The sequence below is a fragment of the Pundamilia nyererei genome, unplaced genomic scaffold, assembly GCF_000239375.1.
Source record: "Pundamilia nyererei isolate P.nyererei 1_Seehausen unplaced genomic scaffold, PunNye1.0 scaffold00093, whole genome shotgun sequence".
In the NCBI taxonomy this organism is placed as follows: Eukaryota; Metazoa; Chordata; class Actinopteri; order Cichliformes; family Cichlidae; genus Pundamilia; species Pundamilia nyererei.
In genome coordinates this window covers 1997237-2020317 of record NW_005187494.1, presented here as the reverse complement: position 1 = coordinate 2020317, position 23081 = coordinate 1997237, and the positions used below count along the sequence as shown (strand labels likewise).

Sequence of the window (23081 nt, the reverse complement as noted above, 5' to 3'; positions counted from 1 at the left end):
GATAAAAAACACAATTTATTGAAAAGAAAGTGTAGTTTCAAACAATCATTAACATGCAGAAAACTGTTGCAAAATTTCTTGTTTTCCTTCAGCTGTTTGCAGTTTCAATTTCACTGCTGCACTTTTTAAAAGTAGAGGTAATCTATTTGGACCTCACACCCATATTAAATCTTACACAAAATACAATGAAAGAACCCAAAAACTAACAGAAATTAACATCTAATGCACAAAATCATTCAAGAAAAGCTTTACTTTTACCTCTTGAAATAGTAAAAATGATTATTTGTTGTTGTATTCTTCATAAATCCCTTTTACCTGAGAAGATTTTTGTTCTAATGGATATTGATCTGAAGGCTATAAGCAATGGAAAAATATACCACTCACAATAAACTTTGAACAAGAGGTTAGTTTTCGTCCTTCATGTTAACGTGACTTTACATTATCCTTCATAAAGCGGGCTGAGCTCTTCTAACCTATGGGGACAGCATCGGAGCAGCAGGCCACGGTGTAGATAACGCTAGCCAGGCACAGAGCGCCAGCAGAAGCAGTGGTGCCAGAGCCGAAGATGCTGTCGTCGGTGACCTGACCAGTGGTCGTGGTAGGTGTCGGCTCTGTAATGTTGCTGCTGGTCGTCGGGATCTGAGTGGTGGGAGTGTTCTTAATGGAGAAGGCTCTGGATGTGGTGCCCCAGTCCTTCAAAGTGAAGACCATTGTCAGGTTCTCACCTGCAGATGAAGAACAGATACTTATACGCCTAATAGGATCAGTTTCTGCTTTCATAAATAATGCTTGATATTTATTTTATGCACATATTGGTTTTGCAATTTTTTTTATCATGCTCTGGATGAACTGCACCAGCTGTTTTCAATCTGCCAGTTTTCAAATGTTATTTAGGTTCAGGTGAGGATGTGTGAACGCACCGCTGTTAACAATGGACAGGTCGCTGAAGTTGGCCCAGCAGGTTCTGAACAGGATGGTTGTGTTTCCTTCAAGCCCACCAACGCTGTTTCCATCAGAGTCCTTCAGGCTGGCTGTAACCATGAGAGTCGTCACTCCCACGGAGACGCAGTTTCCCTGCAGACATTAACAAAGGTCAGTGTGAATGGACACACACACACACACAAGGGACGAATATAGAAAACAGACTTAATCCTTGATTATATTCCACTGTGGACACAAACAGCTCGAGACCCAATGGCTAAGAGGGTCATTCCTGTTATACGTATTCAACTTATTCAAAGTCTGCTGGAAATGTGCCACCTGGGGTGCAGGGGTAGCTAGTGCACCGTGACGTAAACTTCCCCCAAACAAGGCAGTGTGGTCATAAAAACATGCAGGCACATCGGCGTTTGCATAGACCGTTGTGCTCACTGTCTGGTGAAATTTATAAATAATGACTGCCATCAAAGAAAGTCCAGATTATCCACTTAGGTAAAATTGTTGATTTTCACGCATAAATGTCCCAAAAATGTTCCTTATTTTTACTCTAATAATTCATTCGAGTCCACTCCACATTTACAGTGAATGATAGCTAAGTCTAGTCTACTAAAACAATCCTAAATATAAAATAATCCAACCCTGATCCAGGCAAGGTGTGAGAAATATGCAGTGTTTATGTGGATTGGGTCACTGAGTTAGTAATGAATGAGTTAGTACTGAATGAATTAAATAAAAGGTAGAAGGGGGTGAACTGTTTGAAATGAAAGATCATCTAATAATACAAAAATTAGATAAAACAACCTCACATCCTTCCCAAAACATCAGCTTTAACACTGGCTGTGCAGTAAAACATCTCGAGTTGCCTCACCTCTGCATCCACAGCCATCAGACTGGGCTGCTGGTAAAGAGGACCCACAAACTCCCCGGCTATCGGCTCCTCGATCAGCAGCAGGCGGTCCACGCCGGACACGTAATTCACGGTAGGTTCCTCTCTCGTTACTTCCTCTGTCGCCACCTGAGGTTAAAAGGAGGAAATCACCATGTAAATATGAGACATTTCATCACACACGTAATGTATTTTTATCATCTTAATATCAAAACAGCTGTTATAGTGTCTACAGAGCAGATGTTATTCTGCTTCACCTCATTCCAGCTGGGGTCAGAGGATGGAGGAGGAGGTGGGACCATGCCAATGGAGGAGACGTTAAAACCGATGGACTGACTGAGGTTTCCGGTCACTGCTGCCTGACCCAGTTCATCAGCGATGTTCTTCAGCAGTGTAAAGTCCTCGTCATCTGAGAATACACAGGCAGCAAAGATGATGATTAACTGGACAGATTAGACCCTAATGAGCAATAAAGTGACACCTTTCCTTCTTCCTAACCGTTGGTGCTGTTTGTGGTTTGCTGGACAGGAGGCTTTTTGATCTCCACCTCCACCGTCAGGCCCGTGGATCTCTTCCTGCGACGCGCGCCTCCGTTCTCCCTGATGATCTTGGAGATGCGGATCATGTTGGGAGGAACTTTGAGGAACACGGCGAGGTTCTGGACCAGGCTGTTGCCATAGAACTCCTCCTCGGTCATTGCGGGGAACCCAAAGGCGATGACGAGAACCGGGGCAGTACGGATCTCCACTGGTTGAGAGCCTCTCAGCACGACCTTCAGCATCTTATAGTCCTGGTCAAAGTAGTTGGTGCCCACAGTGGCATTTAGCTCGGGGACGTACTGACCTGGAGTGATTAAACACAGAAAATCTTAGATCATCATCTTCAGATATAATTCATACATGACAAAGACAGGTCCTTGTAACATTTCCTGTTGATTTGATTAATATTTGTGGTGATTATTTGCACAAGACGAGAAATTAAGAATGCAGATACTTTAAACTAAGACAAAAGGTAAAAAAATATGTATTCATCTAAAGCATAAAAGGGTGGAAAAACACATTTAACAGAACAAACATAAAGGGCTACGTGACATTAGCCCGCCATCTTTTATAAAAATGGCTGGCGTCCACTAGATTCTGAAAGACGTCTTAGAGTCGGTTGATGAACCTGATGTACTTTTCTCTCCGCTGGACATTGTTGGGGAAAACATGTTAGAATACTCACGTTACTTCTTTGTTGTAGAGAATCAAGCTATTTAGTTACTTTAGTTACCAAGTCAAACCTTGATCAGGGTTTGGGATCATAGTTTGTTTTTTTTGTTTTTTCATTTGCTTGTTTTTTTGTTGTTGTTGTTTTTTTGCATTAATATTTGGGTCAGATGGGTTTCATTGTTTTCATTTTCACTTTTATTTTGGTTCCTGTCTTATAGTTATTTTCTTTATTCTTTTATGAAGCAGGTATATCCTGGTCGCTTTTTTAACAAATATATTCTCAGTTTTAGTTATTGCTACTTTTTCAAGTCTAGTTTTAGCTTGTGTGCACCTTATATTTACTTCCATCCTCCCTCCCCCGTGTTCCTTGTATGTTGTGAAGTCTCCACATTTGTGTCCTGTGCTCCGCTGTCACACAATTTTCTGTTTTATTTTGGTAATCATTTTTCTCCTGTGTCTTGCATTTTGTGTTTGCCTTTGTTGATACCTTTAGATTCCACTGTTAATTTATGTTTTGGAATTTGTTGGACTTTTATCTTCTGCTTAGTAAAGGTTGCTTTGTGAGTCCAGCATTTGAGTCCTTTTGATCAGCTGTGATGCTAGTCGGCACATGATATCTTTGTGTAAACAATTAGTACCTGCAAGGATCGGTTTCTTCAAGATGTAGTTAGTGTTATCAGCATTCCACTCAGCATTAGTGGGAGCGATCAGTTGATTATTGACATACACATCCAGACGCTGAGGGTTGGAATAAAACACTGACACCACGATGCTCTGCACAAATGTAACAACAAAAAGACACTTAGTTACTGAATGTAGATTGATCTGAAGACTTAGACATCTGGTTTGTATTTGTGGGCATTTTTTTTAATGATTTATCTCAGGAGTGCCTTTTAAAAGTTTTACTCCTTAAAAAGAATTAATACATTCAGAACAGCATTTTTGAAAATGTGGCCTGACCTCAGATGGATTAGAGTTGAGCATCATGAGGCGAAGCTTTTGCGGGCTGACGCTCGTGAAGTAGACGTCAAAGGAGTGACCAGTGGCTACGATACTGTGGAAGAGGGAAAGTCTCCTCTGGCAGGTGTAGCCAGAACACCAACCGTGATCCTGAGGACCTGGACACAAACACACAAAACAGAGTTTTAAAGTCATTCTGCTGTTTTTGAACAGACCGTCAACACCCAAGATCTTAAGCATATGATGGAAAACGTTTCCTTATCCTACCGTTGATCAGATCCACGTAGCCGTCTCCAACCACAGCGACGGGGGACAGACGTCTGGTCTCCGTGTCAGCGTCGAGACTTTCAATCACCAACATCCTGTAGTTCAGGCCGAAGCACTTGTAGCTCTGCCAGGAACTCATGTAGGTGCATGTTCTCCTGATCACACCTACGCACAGATTTTTAACTAGATATATAACACTTTCCAGTAAAACTCATGACCACCACAGAACACTAAATTTACCCATTAAGCAATAAACCAATGTAAGAAATAAGACAGGAAATATCAGACACTAAGGTATCTGGCTGGAAAAATGTATTCATTAACTGATAAGATATCATTTTAAACTGAGTTCAGTAACTTGAACTTAAAGAAATAGAGCCTGATTATTGTAAATCAACGGAAATAATAAACATTTACCAGACACACTATTGTATCTCTTCCACCAAGCTCTAGTTACCTTTGTTTGGAGCAATCTGGTTCACCGGGATTCGGCTGCCATTGAGGGCTGTCAGCATGACTTTGGGGATGCGATAGTCGCCCAGCCCCCTCCTGGGATCTCCTCCCCACTCATACTGGGATTGTGGCACCACAGCGCCCACTGCCCCTAGGAACGACCCATCCAAGTCATTCAACAAGCTCTTCTTCTTCGCGTCACAGTCCATGTCCACACAGTCAGCAGGGTTTACTTTACTGGGGCACAAAAACATTAGATTTTACTTGATCAAAAGCTTGAATAAAAAAAAGAAAAAAAGCATTTAAAAAGGTTTTACAGCTTAAATTCTAAATTGAAGCAGCAGCAAATAAAATGTAAGATGCCTGTAGAGTGCACAAGGTTAAGTTGGCATCACAATCACGATTCCTGTGCCGCCAAGTTGACCTTTTTTTGTGCATAGTTGAATACCACATTTTCCATAAAATACATCAACAAATACCCAGCTTAAAAGGTCAAAGCTTTTCACGCATTTTCACACAAGTTGTTGCCGAAAATCGGCATCATTATGTCAAAGAGTGGAGGTTATTGGTGGTGATGTCCCAGTCATGTGATTGTAGTTTTGTTTAACATTAGCACTTCACTTCTACACTTTGAAAACCATACAAGCGGTGTCAGTTTGTGAAGATTACTTTGTTGAATAAAAGGTTCATTTTTGCCAGCTGACTTACAAAACATGTCATGTCTTCACCATGTGAAAAACACATTTTTACAAGTTATTGCCTTTTATTTTTTTAGGTTTCTGTTATAAACAGATTTCTAATCAAAGCCTTAGCACCGGACATCTGTTAGCATGGAGTGACCTACCCCAAATCAGGTCTGTGGATAAACACTTTGGCCTCGTCTGTGCTGTTGATCATCTGAATGCCTGAAATCTGCACAGGGTGCTGCAGGTCTTCATTCAGTGGGTTTGTGATGAACATGACGTTTGCCTCAGAAGAGCAGACATTTCTGAAGTTGACAAATGTTGTGTCTACAAAGAAAGCCAGTGTAATCAGGAGTTAGAAGCATGTTTACTGGGAAAAAGCTCCCAAGCATCATTTTAAAAAGTCAGTTTGATTCCAAATCTCAGAGGCTGAACCAACCTTTGACTGTCATCAGCCCTTTAATAGAGTTGTAGTTCATGTTTACATGATGAGCCTTAGCTGGTGCACTGTTGTGGGCAGACTGGAAATTTGGCCAGCAGATTCCAGATCTGCCACCTGTACACAATGAAAACAGAAACATCAGTTAAAGAGGTTTGTTAGCATTTGCATGTATACGTTGTTCAGGTTTTACTTTTTTATTCTTAAATTGACAAAATCTATATCTAAGAGTTTCAGTTTAACTCTACCTTGGATAGGTCTGGGAGCCCGATGGCCTGAAGTGGTGGCCAAATTAAAGTCGATGTTTGGCAAAGTGTCTGAGCAGTTGAAGCTCGGGCTGCTGCCAACAATTAAGGAATTCTGGGGGAACAGGGATTTGAGTTAAATCCTTTGGCAAAGACAAAGCTCCCACAGAAGAACAACAATCAGTTAATCAAAATAAAGCATCTCACCTGAATTAGCACTGTTTTATTGGCAAATTCATGGGAGAGAGAAGGGGGACCATAGATCATAGGCATGATTCCCATGCCGTTGTCCACCAGGGTCACGTTGGAAACCGTGACATTCATGATGGTCTGTGACAGGGAGAGGAAGAGGAAAGGGTATCATTGTATCTACTATATCTTTATTTTCAGACAAAGCATGGACCCTTTTAAAGTGAACACATATTAAGTTTGTTACATATTGCTTGAACAAATTCCTCAAACAGGCTTTTGTCAGCTTATACTTCTAATGCTAAAGCTGCTTTCTGGAAAGGCAACTGGAACGTTGTGAAAATTATGGCAAAAAGCTATTTGATGCAGTAAAATATGACCAAATGTACGTGCATGATCCAACATAGCCTGTTTTTCCTGTTTTTCTTCTCATTAAATGCCCAGATTTTTTCTTTCCTTTTGTTACCCTCAGGTTATTTGCCCTGTTTTGGGTGAACCTGGCTGATTATTCAAGTGTAGGAAGCAGAGACTTGGTTTTTAATACCTGGAAGTAGATGCCGTAGTCAAAGCTCCTCCAGACAAAGAAACCCTGGATGTGGGCGCAACCAGGCAAACCGTCATTGTTCAGATAGACCCCGAACAGACCGCCGTGAGCCTCGTTATGAATCCAAGCCTCATTATCATTTATATAACCTGCACAAGAAGAAGTTCTGTAATTTACTGTTCTGAAAGAGGAAGAAATTTGCACCAGCACCAGACATAAAGCCTGTCACTGTTGATTAAAGTCATCTATGTCACCTGGGCATGGTTCGCCATCAATGCGATACGCCACTCTCTCATAACCCGCCACAATGTTGTGCTGCAGCATGATGTTTGTCCCCTCGCTAACCTGAAATACGTTTTTTTTAAAAAAAGAAGAGACCAGATGATTATTATAAACAAACATTACTTACGTTTAAGTGGTTGATATATATTCCTATTCCTTGGATATTCCTAGAAAACAAACCTCAATGGCAGCATTCCAGTCAAAGTTGAAAGGCTCCTCTCTGCCTTGGTACGATCCAGGCCACAGTGTCATCATCACCAAGTTCCTCCTCAGTTTCACCTTATTTCCCCAAATTCTGATGCCTGAAAACACAAAAAGAAACACAGAAGAAGAGAAATTTAAATCAAATTTATAACCATTTTGCCTTCATGAGATACAAAAACAGAGCCACAGACAGCACAGTGTTTACCTTCTCCGACAGTGTGGTGGATGATGTTATCATCAACATTAAGGCCGTCTGTTCCAAAAACGCCGACTGCCGGAGAGAAGCCGTCGTGGAAAGCGCAGCCCTGAATGTATGACTCTTTTTCTGTCACCTTTCACCACAGAAAAAAAACCCCCAACAGATTTAACAGACACTTTCTTCACATTAAACAACAAAAGCAGCAGTTTTGTTTAAATAAACTTCTGCTACAAGATATAAAAAATCATATTTGCAGTTGTTAATCCTCCTCTATGATCAGGCAGTTGCTGGGAAAGATGCTGTGTGTGCGTGCGTGTGGGCTGCACCTCTCCCAGATTGAGGAAGGCCACAGAGTAGCGTGGGTCGCTGTAGTCAGTCCAGCCTTCCTGGCCAGAGTGGTAGAACTCCACGTTCCTGATCTGAGCTTTGCCTTCAGAACAAAATTGCAAATTATGATGACAGAAAGTCTGAGAGTCATCCTCACGACTGATATCCATTCAGTCTGTTTATACTGAAACATTTCCCCTCCCTCCCTCTGTCAGTGTCACTACTACACTCCATCACTGACTGCTGTTTCAACCCCTTCTCCACCACAGCATCCACGTCTTCAGGGCGATGTCTTTTTTTTACCTTTATAGTTGATTCCCTCCCAGGAGTAGGTGCCGACGAGCAGCCTGGCTCCAAACGAGTCTTGCATCATAGTTGGATAATCCTGACCGATGATCTTGATGTTTCTGGTCAGGAGACCAACATCAGCTGCCAGAGTGTAGGAGAAAGTCGTACCTGACACAGAGTCAGTCCCACCTGTGGACAGAAGATGACGCAGACATTTCAGTGTTTGATGGCGTGTTGCTTTGGAAACATCAGTTAATAACTGAGGTGGTTCCTTAGTAGTAAGAAGGCAGCCAGCGGATCTATATTACAGGTTTGCTTATAATGTTTTTTTCCCCTCATTAATACACCTTAAAGTTAAATTCTTACAGCTTCAACACATACACATAAAGGCTTTTTATTGAGACTCATATAACCAGACCGAACAAATCCTTTCAGCTGATGTAAAAGAAACACCAGAACAATAACTCCAAGTCCTGAGCTACGACTCACCAATATGAGTGTGGGTCAAAGGCTGGTTCAGGGTCAGGACGAAGCCATCCGCTGACACGGCAGCGATCTGACGTTTTTCCGTCTCCCATGTGGTGTAGCTGCTGGTGGAGATTACAACCTCGTCTCCAACCTGAAGCAGGCGTGTCAAAAAGTGAACACTTCCAATGAGAAGTAATTAGAGTAAAGGTACTCGACAATCTGGTAGAAGGAGAATAAATTGATTTTGCTGCTCAAGGAATAAAAATTCAGGACTTTAGTTGGATGTTATACAATCAGCTTTCAACACCCAACACGTGAATGCAGTACGTAGTATAAAAAAATGGAATAACACATTCTAGAGGAAACTATACAGACCTGCCAGTCGACCGACTGCGACAGGGTCAGTGTGTTGGATCCAGCGTTAGCAGTAGCGGCGAGTTTGGTGCGGTAAACATTGCGAGGAAGTCCGTAGAGCTCCAGTGTGCCGAACACGCCTGTTTTAGATGATAAATTTTTTATGTTAAATTGAATTATTCATTTAAATAAAATTAGAATAACTGTCACTATTGATTATTATCGAATTTAAAATTCATGGAAAATGAACAAAGACATAAATTTACATTTTGAATACTGCATATTAAGCCTTTCAGGCACAGTGGTCACTACAGCTATTCAAAGACTGTTTTCTTGTATTTGTGTCAGTGTTGATGGTATACTTGCACATAAACCACTACATTGGACACTGACGTGTCAGTCGATACTCCATTCATAAGTCTAAACGTATGTTGTCCACCTACTTGGCCATGTAAAAAACTCTTTGAAAAGTACATGTTTTAAAAAATGAAGTTCAAACACCTTTTTGTCATGCCTAAAGATAAATAAAAATATTTAAGAAAAAAATCCTGATTGAGGTTGTCAAAATTCATGTATGGAAGGGTTAAGTTAAAAGTTCTGAGATTTTAGGAAACAACAACAACAACAAAAAAATGTTCATTTTGTACTTTAGCCTGGTTTTTGAATTATGCATCACAAATAATAAGGATCTGAGCAGGAGTATGGACAGTAAAAAGGGCACATTTGCTTTATGGCTCATGCAAGATAAATCTGAATACTGTTGGGAATGATGGACTGAGAATGTCACACAGATTTAAAGCCATGTGGTAAAAGCAGTGCATCGATTGCTTCCTTAGCTTTTTCAGTTATATTAGCTTTTAGTTATGTGATGTTTATCATGTAACTGCAAGGTTCGTCTTGTTGCACTTACAGGCTTTTAGAAACGTTACCAGTCTCTTCAGTTGGAGCTATCTTTGCAGTACATACACGGAAACTTGGCAATTTTTTACTACAGTCGAAAAAAAGGTTAGGCAAGTACACGAGTCGGTAGCAGTTTTCTTACCCAAGACTTTGGATCCCTGGTTGGGTCCGTTTGGCAGAGGCCAGTCCGGAGTGCGGTGGTTCCCTCTCAGCTTGATGTACAGCTGACCTCTGAACGGCTCGTCGTTCCATCCCGCAATCAGTCGGCCGCCCTGAAAGAGTCACAGATGTTAACATCACCTAACTCATCGTGCTCAGTCAAACAGTACCTGTGACTTCCACATTATCATGTTATGTAGTAGGCAAATACACACTCAGAGCTGCTGTCATAATGAAATATATGCTGGAGATAAATGCTGATAAATTTATGTTAAAGTGATATTCTGGATGAGGATCTTGGAGAGATTACTGATCACACTGACCTGGATGGAGATGTAGACAGCATCTATAGCCACAGTGTTGTACGCGGGTACAGACCGGGCCTGTCTGGTAGATGAGCTGTTCATGGTGTCGGGGATCTCAAGGACTCCGATAACTGTGAGCTTGTTGAGAAGAGGAGTGTCGGTGTCCAAAACGACCCACTGCCCTGTGGTTTAGCAAGGATAAAGAGGCATTTTTAGTCACAATATACTTATAATAGATGTTTTATTTTCAGAAATTAACTTTTTTGACAATTAATTTTTAAACTTGCTCCTAAAAAACAAAAATCTTTTTGTGTTCAAATGTTGCGAAAAAAACCTCTAGTTTTAAGCTTCTTACCTGATGGGATGACCACGTCGCCACCCTCTGTTGGCTCGGTGAAGTTGTTTTCTGCCGAGCCTTTCCAGAAAGAAGCATTGGACCATCGGCTACAGAAAAACAGACATTTTGATGATACACCAAGGCCACACCAGAAAAAGTTAAATGCATAAAACGTCTGATAGAAAGATAATAAACAACTTACATGAAGTTACCAGGTCGGCGGCTAGGTAATGGCGCGAGAGTGGCTGGAGGCGGTGGTGTTGGAGGGATGCAGTTGGGGTAGAAACAGCGGAAGACCGCAAAGTTTGTCTGAACGTCAATCATAGATCGGTCAACGCTGGACCTCCGCCTGCGCTGGCTTGTCTTCCCAGACACTGCAAAGAGAACAGAACAGTGTTACTGAATGCTTTATTCAAGCAAGAGTAACAAGCACCCAATGAACTTAAGACGTATAAAAACAGCAAAGTTGATAAAAAGAAGGATGATAATAAAGCAGGCCTCCCTGAGTTTAACGCTTATTTATATTTTATCACAGCAAACATACTGCATGCTGTACAACCTATTTAACAAATGCAACAATTTCATTAAAAACGCAATTTTCTCTCTTTAAAAACATTCTGCTCCTATTCTAGCAGCGTAATGAAAAAGCTTTTTAACATATAAGACTGAGCGAGAGTTAGGAAAATCCACTTTGTATAATCTCGTTTTATCTAACGCCTCTGTCAACTTAAGGACCGCTTTCTTGTGATTTCATCAACTGGGCACATCAGGAGTTTCGGGCACATCTAGAGCTGCGCACCTGAGATTACCACATTAATGACATCTGCTCTCTTTGACATCATAAAGAGCCAAGGGTAGAGAATCATCAGAAAGTGAGTGTCTCGAGACACTTTGGGCATTTTTACATTGTAGTATTTACACATTATAGTAACATTATATATAGGAAATGCATAAGATCTTTTCCTTTAATAAAATAATACAGGATAAATCAAATAGTACAATATATCCATATTAAGGTGCGTCTAACCGATGTAGTAGAGGTTGTTGGAGCTTTTATTGAAGTACCAATCTCCGTTCCTGTTGTTGCTGAAGCTCAGTGGCGTCAATGAGCCGTTTCTCGTGTCGATGATCTGGAAACTGTCTGGACTCTGCGTGAAGTTGTGGTTGACGATGACATACTGATCCCGCTGCATGCAAAGAAACGTGCGACAAACATCAGTGTTTGCGAAGCCCTATATCGTATTTAACATACTTTACTCACGTGTTCTTTGACGTGATTACCTTAAAGCTGTAGAATTTTCCGCTGTAAGTGATGTTGGTCACGTGATCCACATTTTCAAAATACCAGTTGTACGTCTGTCCAGAGGGCAGCAAGGCCATCCATCCAAATGGATGAGTTAGTCTCTTCTTCAAAAAGGGGACCCTGGAGCTCCCTGAGTTTAATTTAAGAGACAGAGCACACATATTTATATGTTTGTTTACATGTTAGGAGGTTTGCATTTATTAATGCACAATAATTATCTAACATTTCCTATAAAGATAAAATATTATTCTCTGCAGTCTGTTCCTGATGGCATTTTCAGTTGTTGTAAAATCTCTACTGCAGTTCCTTCTAAACACCAGTAGATGTCAACACAGGTAAGAAAACAAAAACAAATTACAGCTTCTTCTACAACTATATGAGATCTGAAAGTAGCGAATACAGTTTTTTTATACCATGTGAGTTGGTTAGAATGACGTTCTTGGCCACCAGAGAGCTTGGGGAGGGGTTGTTAAACGCCAGACGGTGGAAGTTAACAGTTTCGTCGCACACAGCGGCGGGGAAACCCACGCTCCACTCGGCACTCTGGGAGCAGTGAGCAGGATCCAGCAGGTCGCTCATAGGCACAACTACATGATTTATGTTTCCTGAAAATAAGCAGAAAACCGACTGAAGAGCCAAAACATGTGAAGAACATACACATTTACGTTTACTTTAAAACAATCAGAAAGAGTCTTGCTACAAAACATTCCTAATAGAGGAGCAGAAGTGTATTAAGCATTAAGGTGATGCTTAAAATTTCCTTAAACAAGTACACTACTTAGCTTTGGCTGATTATTTAATGCATAATGAAAAAGTAGCAGAATGTTTGAATAAATAGAATTTCTGAAAAGATTAATTCAACATGATTCTTGGACGGCTTGCATTACTTTTACATAACAAACTGAACCTTTATACACATATAAGAGAGAAAATGGTGAGAAAATAAAATCACTAAAGATTACCTGTGAGGGAGCCATCAGTGTCCACCAGCTGCACTTCATGCTCCCACCTGAAGCCGGCCTTGTTGGGTGAGTTCATGTACTGGATGCCACTGAACCTGGCAGCCCAGCCACCACAGAGCTCCACACACACCCCGTCGATCGAGGTTACCCCGATGGTTGCGCAGGAGCTGCGGTTGAAGTTGATGAACTTGCTGTTAATGACGCTCATGCCGTCGTCGAAAGGCAGGATGACGCCGCGGTGCGTGCAGAAGTCGCTGCCTAGTCCGAGCTCGTCCACGTGACCCACTAAGGTGCTATTGGACACCGTCGCCCCGCCGTCTTCTCCAAAGCCCTTCACAGCCCATTGAACGATACGCTTGGCTTCGATGCCTGCTTTCTCATTGTTGACCATGAGAAAGTTGTTGAACTGCACGGCGCCTACATTGACCCACTCAGCACCCTTTTCGCAGTTCCAGGTGGTGAGAGAACGGAAGACAGCGGGCTCGGGGATCGAGGACTGGCACCCTCCGTTCTTCATGGGGAAAAAGTCTTGGAAGATCCACAGTCCAAACCAGCCCTGAGAGTGCACAGTGTTGTTATAAAACTCACCAAGGGGAACTCTCTTCTGGCAGATGTTTGGGTTGTAGGAAGGGCCATCAGGGCGGTCATGCATGCGGTACCAGAAGCCAAAATGCGTTCCCCCTGCAGCGGCGTTGTGGCGAATGATGTTATTGGGATTTGTGACCCAGTAGCCGGCGGGAGTGACGTCATCATTTAGCAGGCTGGTGCTTTGTTTAACAAACACAGCCAAGTTGTACTGAAGGATGTTCTGCGTCTCAATGCCGTCCTCAATGAAGAAAGCCCCACCCATGATGTTGTAGATCACATTGTGCTCCACCAGAAGCCGGTGGGTGTTGTGGATTGTTACGGCCCTGTTGAAGGTCTGATGAATCGCACAGCCCCTCACGTACGACTTGTAATTGATGTCTCCCATCAGATGCCAGTGGATGGGATAACGTCCCAACCTGAAGGCCTGTCCGGCGTGAAAAACCTGCAGAACAACAGCACAAAGACTTCAAACTTTTAACACACTAATAATAATTTTAAAAGATACTATAGTATAGAAATGTTTAGAGAATGAAAATACATTTTACCTCAACATATTCCAATCGGCCAATCGCAAGATTCTCGTTTGGTCTGGGGGCGTGGAACATGATGCAACCTCCAAACTGATCGCTGCCGGCCTCCTCTCCAAATCGTCCTTGGAAACATGTCTGGGTGGTAAACTCACCTGAAGGAAACAGAAGTGCAAAAATGTATTAAATACAGTGTTGCTCTTGTCTCAGAATTAGTATGCAGATACAGCAGAGGAGGGTTCAAGCTATATACAGAAAAATATTTTACTTTAAGGCTGACAATAACAAAAAAAACCATCTGATGTGTCTGAAGAAAATCCTCATCCACCATTATCACTAAGTACCTGTGTTGAAGCCGCCCGGGCAGGCTTCAACCTTGTCATTCCATTCTTGATTCTGTGAACCTCGCACGACGATGTTCCTGGTGAGGAGCCCCACCTCAGCTCTGCCCTCAAACACTGTACCATCAGGCAGCGTCACGGACACCCCGAGGTGAGTGTAGTTCAGCGGTTCGGTCAGGGTGAGAGTCATTCCATCAGCCGACACAGCGGCGATCCTCCTCACCTCATTCTCTCCTTGACTGTGCCTGGAATATAAATAAATATATTTTTACCCCTTCTGCAGATTTATTAAAACCTTTTTTTTGGAATGCATAAAACAGTATTTCAGTGACGTTTTGTAATCTTTAACCCTCCATTCATTTGATTGTCAGCAGTTCCTGGCACACATTTCCCCGCTATCCAGGTTAGCAAAACCAGAGAATCGGAGCGGCGGTAGCTACTGCTACTCAGCTAAACCATAAGATTGAGCTTTCAGCAGGGCTAGTTTATTCTGTTCTTTGCTTACTACATAATCTTATTTCACATATTCATTATTACAGTAATAAAGTGAACAACATGTTCTGTTTTTTAAATATAGGGAACTAGAGATGTTAATTCAATTAGCTGCTAACTAGCATCCTGCAACAAAAATGCTAATTGCTGCAATTTATTTAGGATACTGTTATGTTGCACATTTTTCTCCACATTCCACATCTTTAGGTAACTAAATGAGCACATTTATTTAAAATATTTGACCAATTTAATAGACAAGTATATTAAAGTCCAGTTTTCTTTCCAACTGGATCTTTTTTTAATTGTAAAAATAATTTTAGGATTATTAACACAAATTTTTAAAAAGTTGAAAATTTGGCTTGAGATAATATCAGCTGCTAATCACTTTAATTTTACATTTTGTTGTCCATTTCTTTTCACAGTAAATTAAACATTTCAATTAAATGCATGTAGTTCCCATGTTTTGGCTTTATAGCTCAGATGAATAACTTGGATTTATGCTTTTATGAATCAGTCCTCAGCTGTACCTGTGTCCAGTGGTGGCAATAACGATCTCATCTCCTACTTTCCACGTCACCGCCTTCATCAGGTTCAATGTTTTTGAGCCACTGTTTGCTGTTTGGGCCAAGTGGGTCCAGGGGATCGGCACAGGAATACCTGATTTTATAAAAAAGGTCATTTTAAACTTGAGCAACTATTACAAAACTGGTCCACTTTATTGTTTGATTATTCTCCTGGTTCCTTAGAAACAGATGAGGTGACAATAATCACCTTGAGCACCAAGACCTAAAAATGCTGTCAGCTTACTATTTATTACATGATATTATTACATGACATGCAATGCGTGTTTTTGAAATAATTGGGTCAAAGCTATTTGAGGTTTCTGTTGCTGAACGCCTTCTGTTTCTGACTCTACATGATACGATCGTGCACCTCAAGGGTGAAAGAAGTATTTTTTTCAATATTTACTTCAGAAAAATGTAGGAAAACAACAATATTAAAATGCAACTTGGTTATTCATTTTAATGAGTGACAAAATCTGTGGAATTACAAACAAAATGTAACATATGTATTAACTCATAATGAGTGTTTTGTTGCATTTAAACAGAACAATCTTAAAAAAGATCCTAAAAAAAAAAATGTAAGAACTACAAATTAGGATGTGGAACTTGATTTATACCTGATCTATACCTTATGTGTGTTTATGAATATAAATTTGTGTGTGCATACCATGGAGGTCCAACACGCCCTCTCTGACAGCCAGCGTCTTGGCTCCATAAACAGGAAGTTCAGGTGAACGCAGTTGACCGTGGAGCGTGATGATGGCTTTGTGTTGGAACGGCGCTCCCTCCTGTCCGATCTGGAGCCGACCGCCGTCGGTGATCAGGATGTTTTCAGCCTGCAGCTCGATGTCGGCTTCATCGAACACTAACGTCCCTCCTGAACGCAAAAAGAACTCGAGTTTCTCTGACAGTTTGAATTTCGTTCAATTTAAAAAAAAAATATTTTACCTTATTCTGAAACAGTTCTCCAAATTTAGCATTTTCACAAACACTGCATCCAACATAATTTACTTTTTACACAATGTCTGAATGTAAAAACACACACTAAGAAGTAATTTTTGCACCTTGAATAAGCAGCATTTTGAGCACAGGTGTGTTGGTGTCCAGCAGGATGGTCTGGCCTTTAGTAATAACAGCGAATGTGCCCTCCTCTGGTGGAGACAGACCTCCCCACGTGAACTTGGACGACCACACGTCAATGTAAAAGAAATCTGCGTTGTCCTAAAGAACAACAAAAAACACTGGATGAAAATATGTAATCAGAAACAATAAAATCAGTCAGACAGCACTGTTTCCGTCCTTTGAAGCAGCGTAACTTTACTAAACACAAACAAATCAACCTCACCATCTTGGCGATGCCTTGGTTTCCGATGCTGACTCTGACTTTGGTTTCCTGAGATTGCCCCTGAGCGCTGGTCACGCAGATGATGTGCGTGCTGTTGGCGGACTGCACGTCACACACGGACTCTGCGATCGTCACGTTGATCTCGTTAATGTCAGTGCTGTAATATGGGAGGGGGAGTGAACGCAAGCAAGAGAGACAGACTGAAGAAAACCTATTATGGGTTTGTAACTCTCTTTTTATTCAGTGATCTCCTCAGTAATCTTTCTTTAAGATCAACTCCCAGTTTGCCCAGTTATCCAAATGGGAAACTTCTGGAAGCCAGCCGAGGGGCAGCACCTCGTTTTTGTGAGTTTTACATTGTTTAAAAAGAGCTGATGGCAGATGACTGTGTAAAAAAACAAAATTATGGCCCTTAGTGGTAATGAATATGTGTGCAGACACTAATACAGTTCATTATGTGTCAAACATGCTCAACAAAAAGCAGTATTTGTAATCTATTAGTCAGGATTGTAATCCCCGTGTTCCCAAGCAGAGAAAGTGAAAGCAAAAACAGATATCTTTTGTCGGCTGAGCACTTATTCTTGATCAGCGATCCATGCACTCTCAATTGAGTGAAATGTTTTCTTCCTTTGCTGTACCTGAAACCAGAGCCGGTGACTGTGAGTCGGGTGCCTCCAGCAGTGCCGCCTCTGCGAGGAGAAACCTGAGTGATCACTGGAGTCAGCTGAGATCTATAGGTGAAGCCGTTTGACACGTTGACCGCATCATGTGGGTTAATGACGGCTACAACGCAGCTGACCTCTGACTGAGTGCCTTCAAGGATACAGGACACACACGGAGTCACACACACAGACAGACAAATCACGCAACAACAAAATCTTCTCATCATCCATATCAAGTTATCTTCTTATCAAATGTGACCGTTTTCTGCCCTGTGACAAGGCTGACAGCATTCCTCGTAAGCACAGTCTGTCTCCTTTAGGGAATTCAGTTGGTGTCTTAAACCAGCTACTGATGTGATAATAAATATTTTTTTTGTCCCTAAAAACACATATGGTACTTTAAAAGGTAAAATAAATTAAATCTTGCTTGTCACGGACATATTTTTTAACTAGTTTGCATTTAGCAGCTATTAATATTATTAAAGCTGTAGATCTGGATTTTAGAAGTGAAGGAGTTGTGAACTTTGTGTTTGGTAATGTAACAGTGCTGCTCAGACTTTTCACACTGCACAATCTCTAATTTGTAACAATCTTAGTTTAATTTTTTGTGAAGCAGGATACCATCAAACTCTTGTAGGTTCAGTTTCCTGTAAAAATCATGTTCATTTTTATTTTTGGAGCAACAGACCAGAGTTTAAATTGTGACCAGGGCACGCATCCAGCAAGGATTCACAGGCTAGCCCAGATCCCTCATCGGTTAAGGAGAGTTAAGCGTCACCCCCAATGTGTTCTAGATGAGAAAGCTACATTAAAGCTAATGAATCCCTCTCTATGCAGCTCACAGAGAGGTGGAACATGGGCAAAGCAGCACCATGCGACGTAGAAATGACCTCTTCCCAATGTGCAAACCCACATCTCTGCTACATAATGCCTAACACTAGCCACAGAGTGTGATACACTACTGTGCTGTCGGGGTAATGTGTCTTCTTTCCAACTAATGGAAAGTTGTTTAAAATACACTGCAGTGCATTACTTAGCAGTAATAATAGCAACGTTTATAACCCTAGAAATCAATCGCTGTGCATGCCATGGCTGCATTTCACAGCATGCACATTTTCAAAACTCACATTTTATTAGTGATATTAGTGATTGAGATTTTTTTCATCTGCATGATCATCTGCTTTAGGTAAAACTTACTGTTGTGAGGTGGAGACTGGCAGTACAGATGGGTGGATGTGGATGTTTCTCTGTGAACCTGGCATTCCTCCCCACAGATCCGCACAGTGGAGTTGAGTGGATCAAACCCAGAGCCCTGGATGGACAGCAGCGCACTGCCACCGAAACTACCTGAACGGCAGATTAAAGTGAAACAACTAATTTAGTAGGCTAATAAAAAACTGATTAGAGGATCAAAAGAAACGAAAGAATAAAAGAAAAAGACAAAAGCTGCACAGTTTATTTCACTGTGAAGTATTTTGAGACAAGATTTTTAAATGATCAGTTCTTCTTTTATTTGATTCCTTTTTATAAACAACTTAAAAATAATAAAAATTATCAGAAAAATATAATTATTTCTTCCTTTTTTATGTAATTAACTCTATACCGTCAGACAGATGCGACTCTCACAAAAATTCTGAATGCATCCAACATTGTTATTCCCGACAGCAGGTTTTCTCCCTGGAGACATCATTTGTTCTGTTTTCTTAATTCTGTTTACTTTATTGCTTTATATTCAATACAAAAAAAGTTTAAGAGGAATGTTAGATATTCTTCAAATTAAGTAGCCCCAGTAAATATGGATTTATGCATCTACAGAAAAAAAAAGATCTGGTTTTATTTTTTTTATTTAACGATTAGGTCTGTCTGTGTTTTCTTGTTTTTCTTTCCCTCAGTAAGCATGATTTAATAAAATGCAGATAAACAGAGAGTTTCAATATTGCTTACCTTCACTGGGCTGCACACTGCTGAGCGTCAGTTCATACGTGAACACGACTCCTGACTGGGCAAAACCTTTGACCTGGTGATGCAGCATGACTGGGTATGTCGCCCCTGGATTGTTTCCTGCGGCGAACTGGACCTGTGTGTCGGAGACCGTGGAAACATTGCAAGGGACGCCATTTATGGTGATGGTGATGAGCTGAGAGTCATTGCCGAAGCCTGAACCTGTCAGGGTGATGACGGACCCGCTCGGTCCTGCAGGAAATAAACAGAGGAGATGAAGAAACGGTATAAATAAAGAATCTGAGATATGACTTGTTGCTTTATACATATATTACGGTACTGAATGACACATAAATCTGTAAATGTCATGAGCTGGAATAATATTTTATCTGTTCAGTAATAATAATGATAAATTAAGGTAAATGAGACTGAACCAATTTCCAAATTTCAGTGACTTTTTTCTGTGTTCTTCTGTTTTGCTTAATTTCACTGAATCATCTTGCAAAAATACTGTCAGCGTTCTTTAAACAGACTGCAGAAACTGCATTAGCCTCTGCTTGTTATCTTTCTGTCATCATAGTTACCTGTGGTGGGGCTGATGGAGCTGATGACAGGAGTGTGGGCGGTGGAGTAGGTGAAGCTGAGAGGAGGATACTGCACAGAGAAGACCTGCAAAATGACGGTCACCAGCCCCACAGTGTTAGGAGGCGTCAGGCAGATAAGACGACCCGGCGTCACCTCCTGAATCTTGCAGGGTTTCCTACCGACCATCACGCTTGTGTTCCCTCGAGCGAAGCCATTTCCTGTGAAGATAAGTGGCGTTCCTCCCGCCAGGCTGCCCACGTTGGGGTTCAGGGTTGCTTGTGCCTTACTGCTCAGGGTGACCTGACCAGAAGCGAGGCCTTTGCTTCTCACAATCACTTTGACTGAGTGGTCACCTGCAGGCAGAGCGCTGACTCTTGCGCTGATGTTGCCGTCGGTCACAGCGGTTACTTCTAGCTCTGTCAACCCAGCAAAAGCTGCCACATCATCCACGCTGCTGCCAAACCCTGAGCCAGAGATGGTCACAGTAGTGACATCATCAATGCTGTCCGGGGAAATGCCGGTAACTGTGGGAGTGACGGACGAGGAGTAGCGGAAGGAGCAGTTTGAGTGGCAGGCGCTTTGGATTTGGCCCATGTAAAAGATGACATCACCGATGTGTGGCTGAGAAGGCGCCGTGTCGCAGATGATCGAAGTGTAATTAAGAGACTGGATGCGACAGAGCTCGCTGGCTACAATTACGAGTCCCTCTGAGAAGCCAGAACCGCGGATGAGGAGCCTAGTGTGGCCAGTGGGGCTTCCAATAGGAGGCGAGACTGAGTCAACCACTGGGAGAACCACAAAGCGACGCTCAAGCTCATTTGGCACAGCGATGACGGCGCTGCCTAGGTTGTTGACTCTGACGGCCACAGGGAGAGCAAGGCCGATGGGAAGTTCACTGCTGGGACTGAGCTGGCAGTTAATCTCAGATTGGGAGCTGTTGATCACCTGACAGGGTTGATCTCCCACCATCACCTGCAGCACACAGAGCACACCACTGTGGGTAACAAGTCTGAACAAGAGTTATATCAAGGCTAATCGAGTCTAGCTTCAGTTAATGACAAAACATTTATTGGTCAAAGAACTGAGATTTAGGATTAAAATGACTTTTCTAAATAGTACAATGAAATTAGCTATGTGTTAATTGAAGCTTAGGACTAAGCATGTGTGCTTGAATGCTTTCATTATAGTGACACAAGTGTTTTATTAATTTAAGTACATTGCATTAAGGTCTTACAGACACAAAATCCTTACAACTTCATTTAAACCACTACTGTTTTTAATATACAATTAGCTAATGTTAGTGTTCATTTGTTTAATCTTTAATTAAGATAAGATAAGATAAGATAAGATAAGATAAGATAAGATAAGATAAGATAAGATAAGATAAGATAAGATAAGATAAGATAAGATAAGATAGAACTTTTTTTTCCCCTCCCTCTCCCCTCCAGAGAGGAGTTAAACAGTTTGATGGCGTGTGGGACAAAGGAGTTTTTAATTACTACTTTCTTCAAAATCTTAGCGAACTACCGAGCTTTCCAGCATGCTTTAATGAAGCAATGTTATTTGTGCAAATGCTTAAGTGTCTTGTGTCTGTATTCTATCTTATGGTGTCGAGAGGGGTTGGGGCGAGAGCTCTGGTTGCAAAATGACTTTTGGATATATAGAAGTCTAATCCCCCCAATACTTCCCTGATGAGTTGCTGATTGAAGTTCAATGTTTTTCGTTTGCATCAGAAACCTGGGCAAACTCATTAACTAATGGCTTTTTCTGCACACGACAATGGTGAAACAACACGCTCTCACTCCCAAAATGTAACATTTTATGCTAAATATCAATTACAAATCATCGATATATTACACTTCCGGGTGCCCAACACGTTCCTATATTACGAGATTGGAAAAATGAGGAAACATGAGAACCGTTGGAATGAATCTACACATGTACATTTGTTTTACTTAAATCGCTTTGGAAAACACTATCTAACGTCATTAAAGTGCTGGTTAAGGTTAGGGTTAGGGCTGGAATACATGGCTGGGACATGTATTACCGCGGGAGCGTCATTCTACTGGATTTCATCCGTAACCCGGCGCGTAGCTTCGTGTTCCTCAGGAACACCTCGGGACTTGACAAATTGTCTGTATATTATGCTGCGGGGGTGAGAACGGGCTGGGTGAAAACACTCAGTATCCCAAGCAATATGTGAAGTCACAGTGGCCAAGTCCATTTTTTATGTACAGTCTATGTTTTATTGGTACACTTAGCTAACAATGTCAACTGCATGCTTTTCTAAACAGCCTATTAGGTAAGAATTTATTAGCTAGCAATTTATTTCCATTTTTTGACCACTGTTTATCTTTTTAAGTCACATGCATGGCTGTCTGTTTCTACTGTTTATCCATTAGTTTTAGTTCTCAACTTTTAGATCTCAACTGTCAAATCACACTCAGATCAACAAATCATTTAATTTAATTGTAGTTTCTTTTCCTCAGAATGCTTGATCCAGTCTGTCTCTGGATAGCACAAAATATCCCATGGAAATGACTGGTTAAAGTAGACTGAATAGAACTGCCACTCTAATGTTCCAGACATTTTATTAAATAAAGGCTGAATAATTTAATCAGGCCATTCAAAAGATTCTGGGAGCGCCACAGCCTGTACTGTTGTTTTTTTATTGACCTACATTATATATCAAACATTTACGTCATACTGAATATTCTCTCCGGCATCCTAAAACGAAGTTATGTAGCAATGTTGTATTTTGATGTATAACATGGGTCTTTAAGAAGGGATATGCAAGACAATCACTGACCAAAGAAGATATTTTACATTTAATTCATTCAATGATGCAGTCTTAAAAAGTTCTGCTAACCTCGTTAGCACAGGCCACGTCGCTGAAGCTTTTGCCCTTGATCTGGATCGCTTTGTGGTATGAGCCCTGGTTGGGAGAAATGGAGTAAACCATGGGAGTGGAGCAGGCGGAGGTGCTGAGGGAAAGCGTATCAGTCTGATTGGACTGTTGGCACTGCGGGGAGGCAATGCACTGTGGCGCTGCTCTGGAGACACGACGTGAACCTGTAGTAAGTAGAGATCATTACCTTTTATTTTACCTTAGAACTGGATAAATCAATCATAA

General features: G+C 41.4%; 1 protein-coding gene across 1 annotated transcript in view; it reads right to left on the bottom strand.

The window, feature by feature from the left end:
• Positions 1–23081, bottom strand: part of pkhd1l1.1 (PKHD1 like 1, tandem duplicate 1) — a 43635-nt gene continuing 20554 nt past the window's right edge. The window contains exons 37-76 of the mRNA XM_005739824.1: positions 22818–23020; positions 19948–20920; positions 19367–19615; positions 18620–18769; positions 17399–17573; positions 16761–16917; positions 16480–16636; positions 16083–16292; positions 15380–15509; positions 14364–14605; positions 14038–14174; positions 12905–13934; positions 12356–12547; positions 11921–12072; positions 11667–11826; positions 10842–11013; positions 10658–10746; positions 10321–10484; positions 9981–10110; positions 8960–9078; positions 8606–8735; positions 8132–8305; positions 7828–7931; positions 7508–7634; positions 7279–7400; positions 7071–7161; positions 6817–6965; positions 6291–6413; positions 6087–6198; positions 5839–5955; positions 5561–5726; positions 4721–4953; positions 4264–4428; positions 3997–4154; positions 3675–3810; positions 2324–2668; positions 2083–2234; positions 1808–1954; positions 921–1074; positions 1–725 (exon numbers count right to left, since the gene is read on the bottom strand). Coding sequence (XP_005739881.1) covers positions 469–725; positions 921–1074; positions 1808–1954; positions 2083–2234; positions 2324–2668; positions 3675–3810; positions 3997–4154; positions 4264–4428; positions 4721–4953; positions 5561–5726; positions 5839–5955; positions 6087–6198; positions 6291–6413; positions 6817–6965; positions 7071–7161; positions 7279–7400; positions 7508–7634; positions 7828–7931; positions 8132–8305; positions 8606–8735; positions 8960–9078; positions 9981–10110; positions 10321–10484; positions 10658–10746; positions 10842–11013; positions 11667–11826; positions 11921–12072; positions 12356–12547; positions 12905–13934; positions 14038–14174; positions 14364–14605; positions 15380–15509; positions 16083–16292; positions 16480–16636; positions 16761–16917; positions 17399–17573; positions 18620–18769; positions 19367–19615; positions 19948–20920; positions 22818–23020 — 8153 coding nt within the window. The 3' untranslated portion in view covers positions 1–468. The remainder of the gene's footprint in view (positions 726–920; positions 1075–1807; positions 1955–2082; positions 2235–2323; positions 2669–3674; positions 3811–3996; positions 4155–4263; positions 4429–4720; positions 4954–5560; positions 5727–5838; positions 5956–6086; positions 6199–6290; positions 6414–6816; positions 6966–7070; positions 7162–7278; positions 7401–7507; positions 7635–7827; positions 7932–8131; positions 8306–8605; positions 8736–8959; positions 9079–9980; positions 10111–10320; positions 10485–10657; positions 10747–10841; positions 11014–11666; positions 11827–11920; positions 12073–12355; positions 12548–12904; positions 13935–14037; positions 14175–14363; positions 14606–15379; positions 15510–16082; positions 16293–16479; positions 16637–16760; positions 16918–17398; positions 17574–18619; positions 18770–19366; positions 19616–19947; positions 20921–22817; positions 23021–23081) is intronic.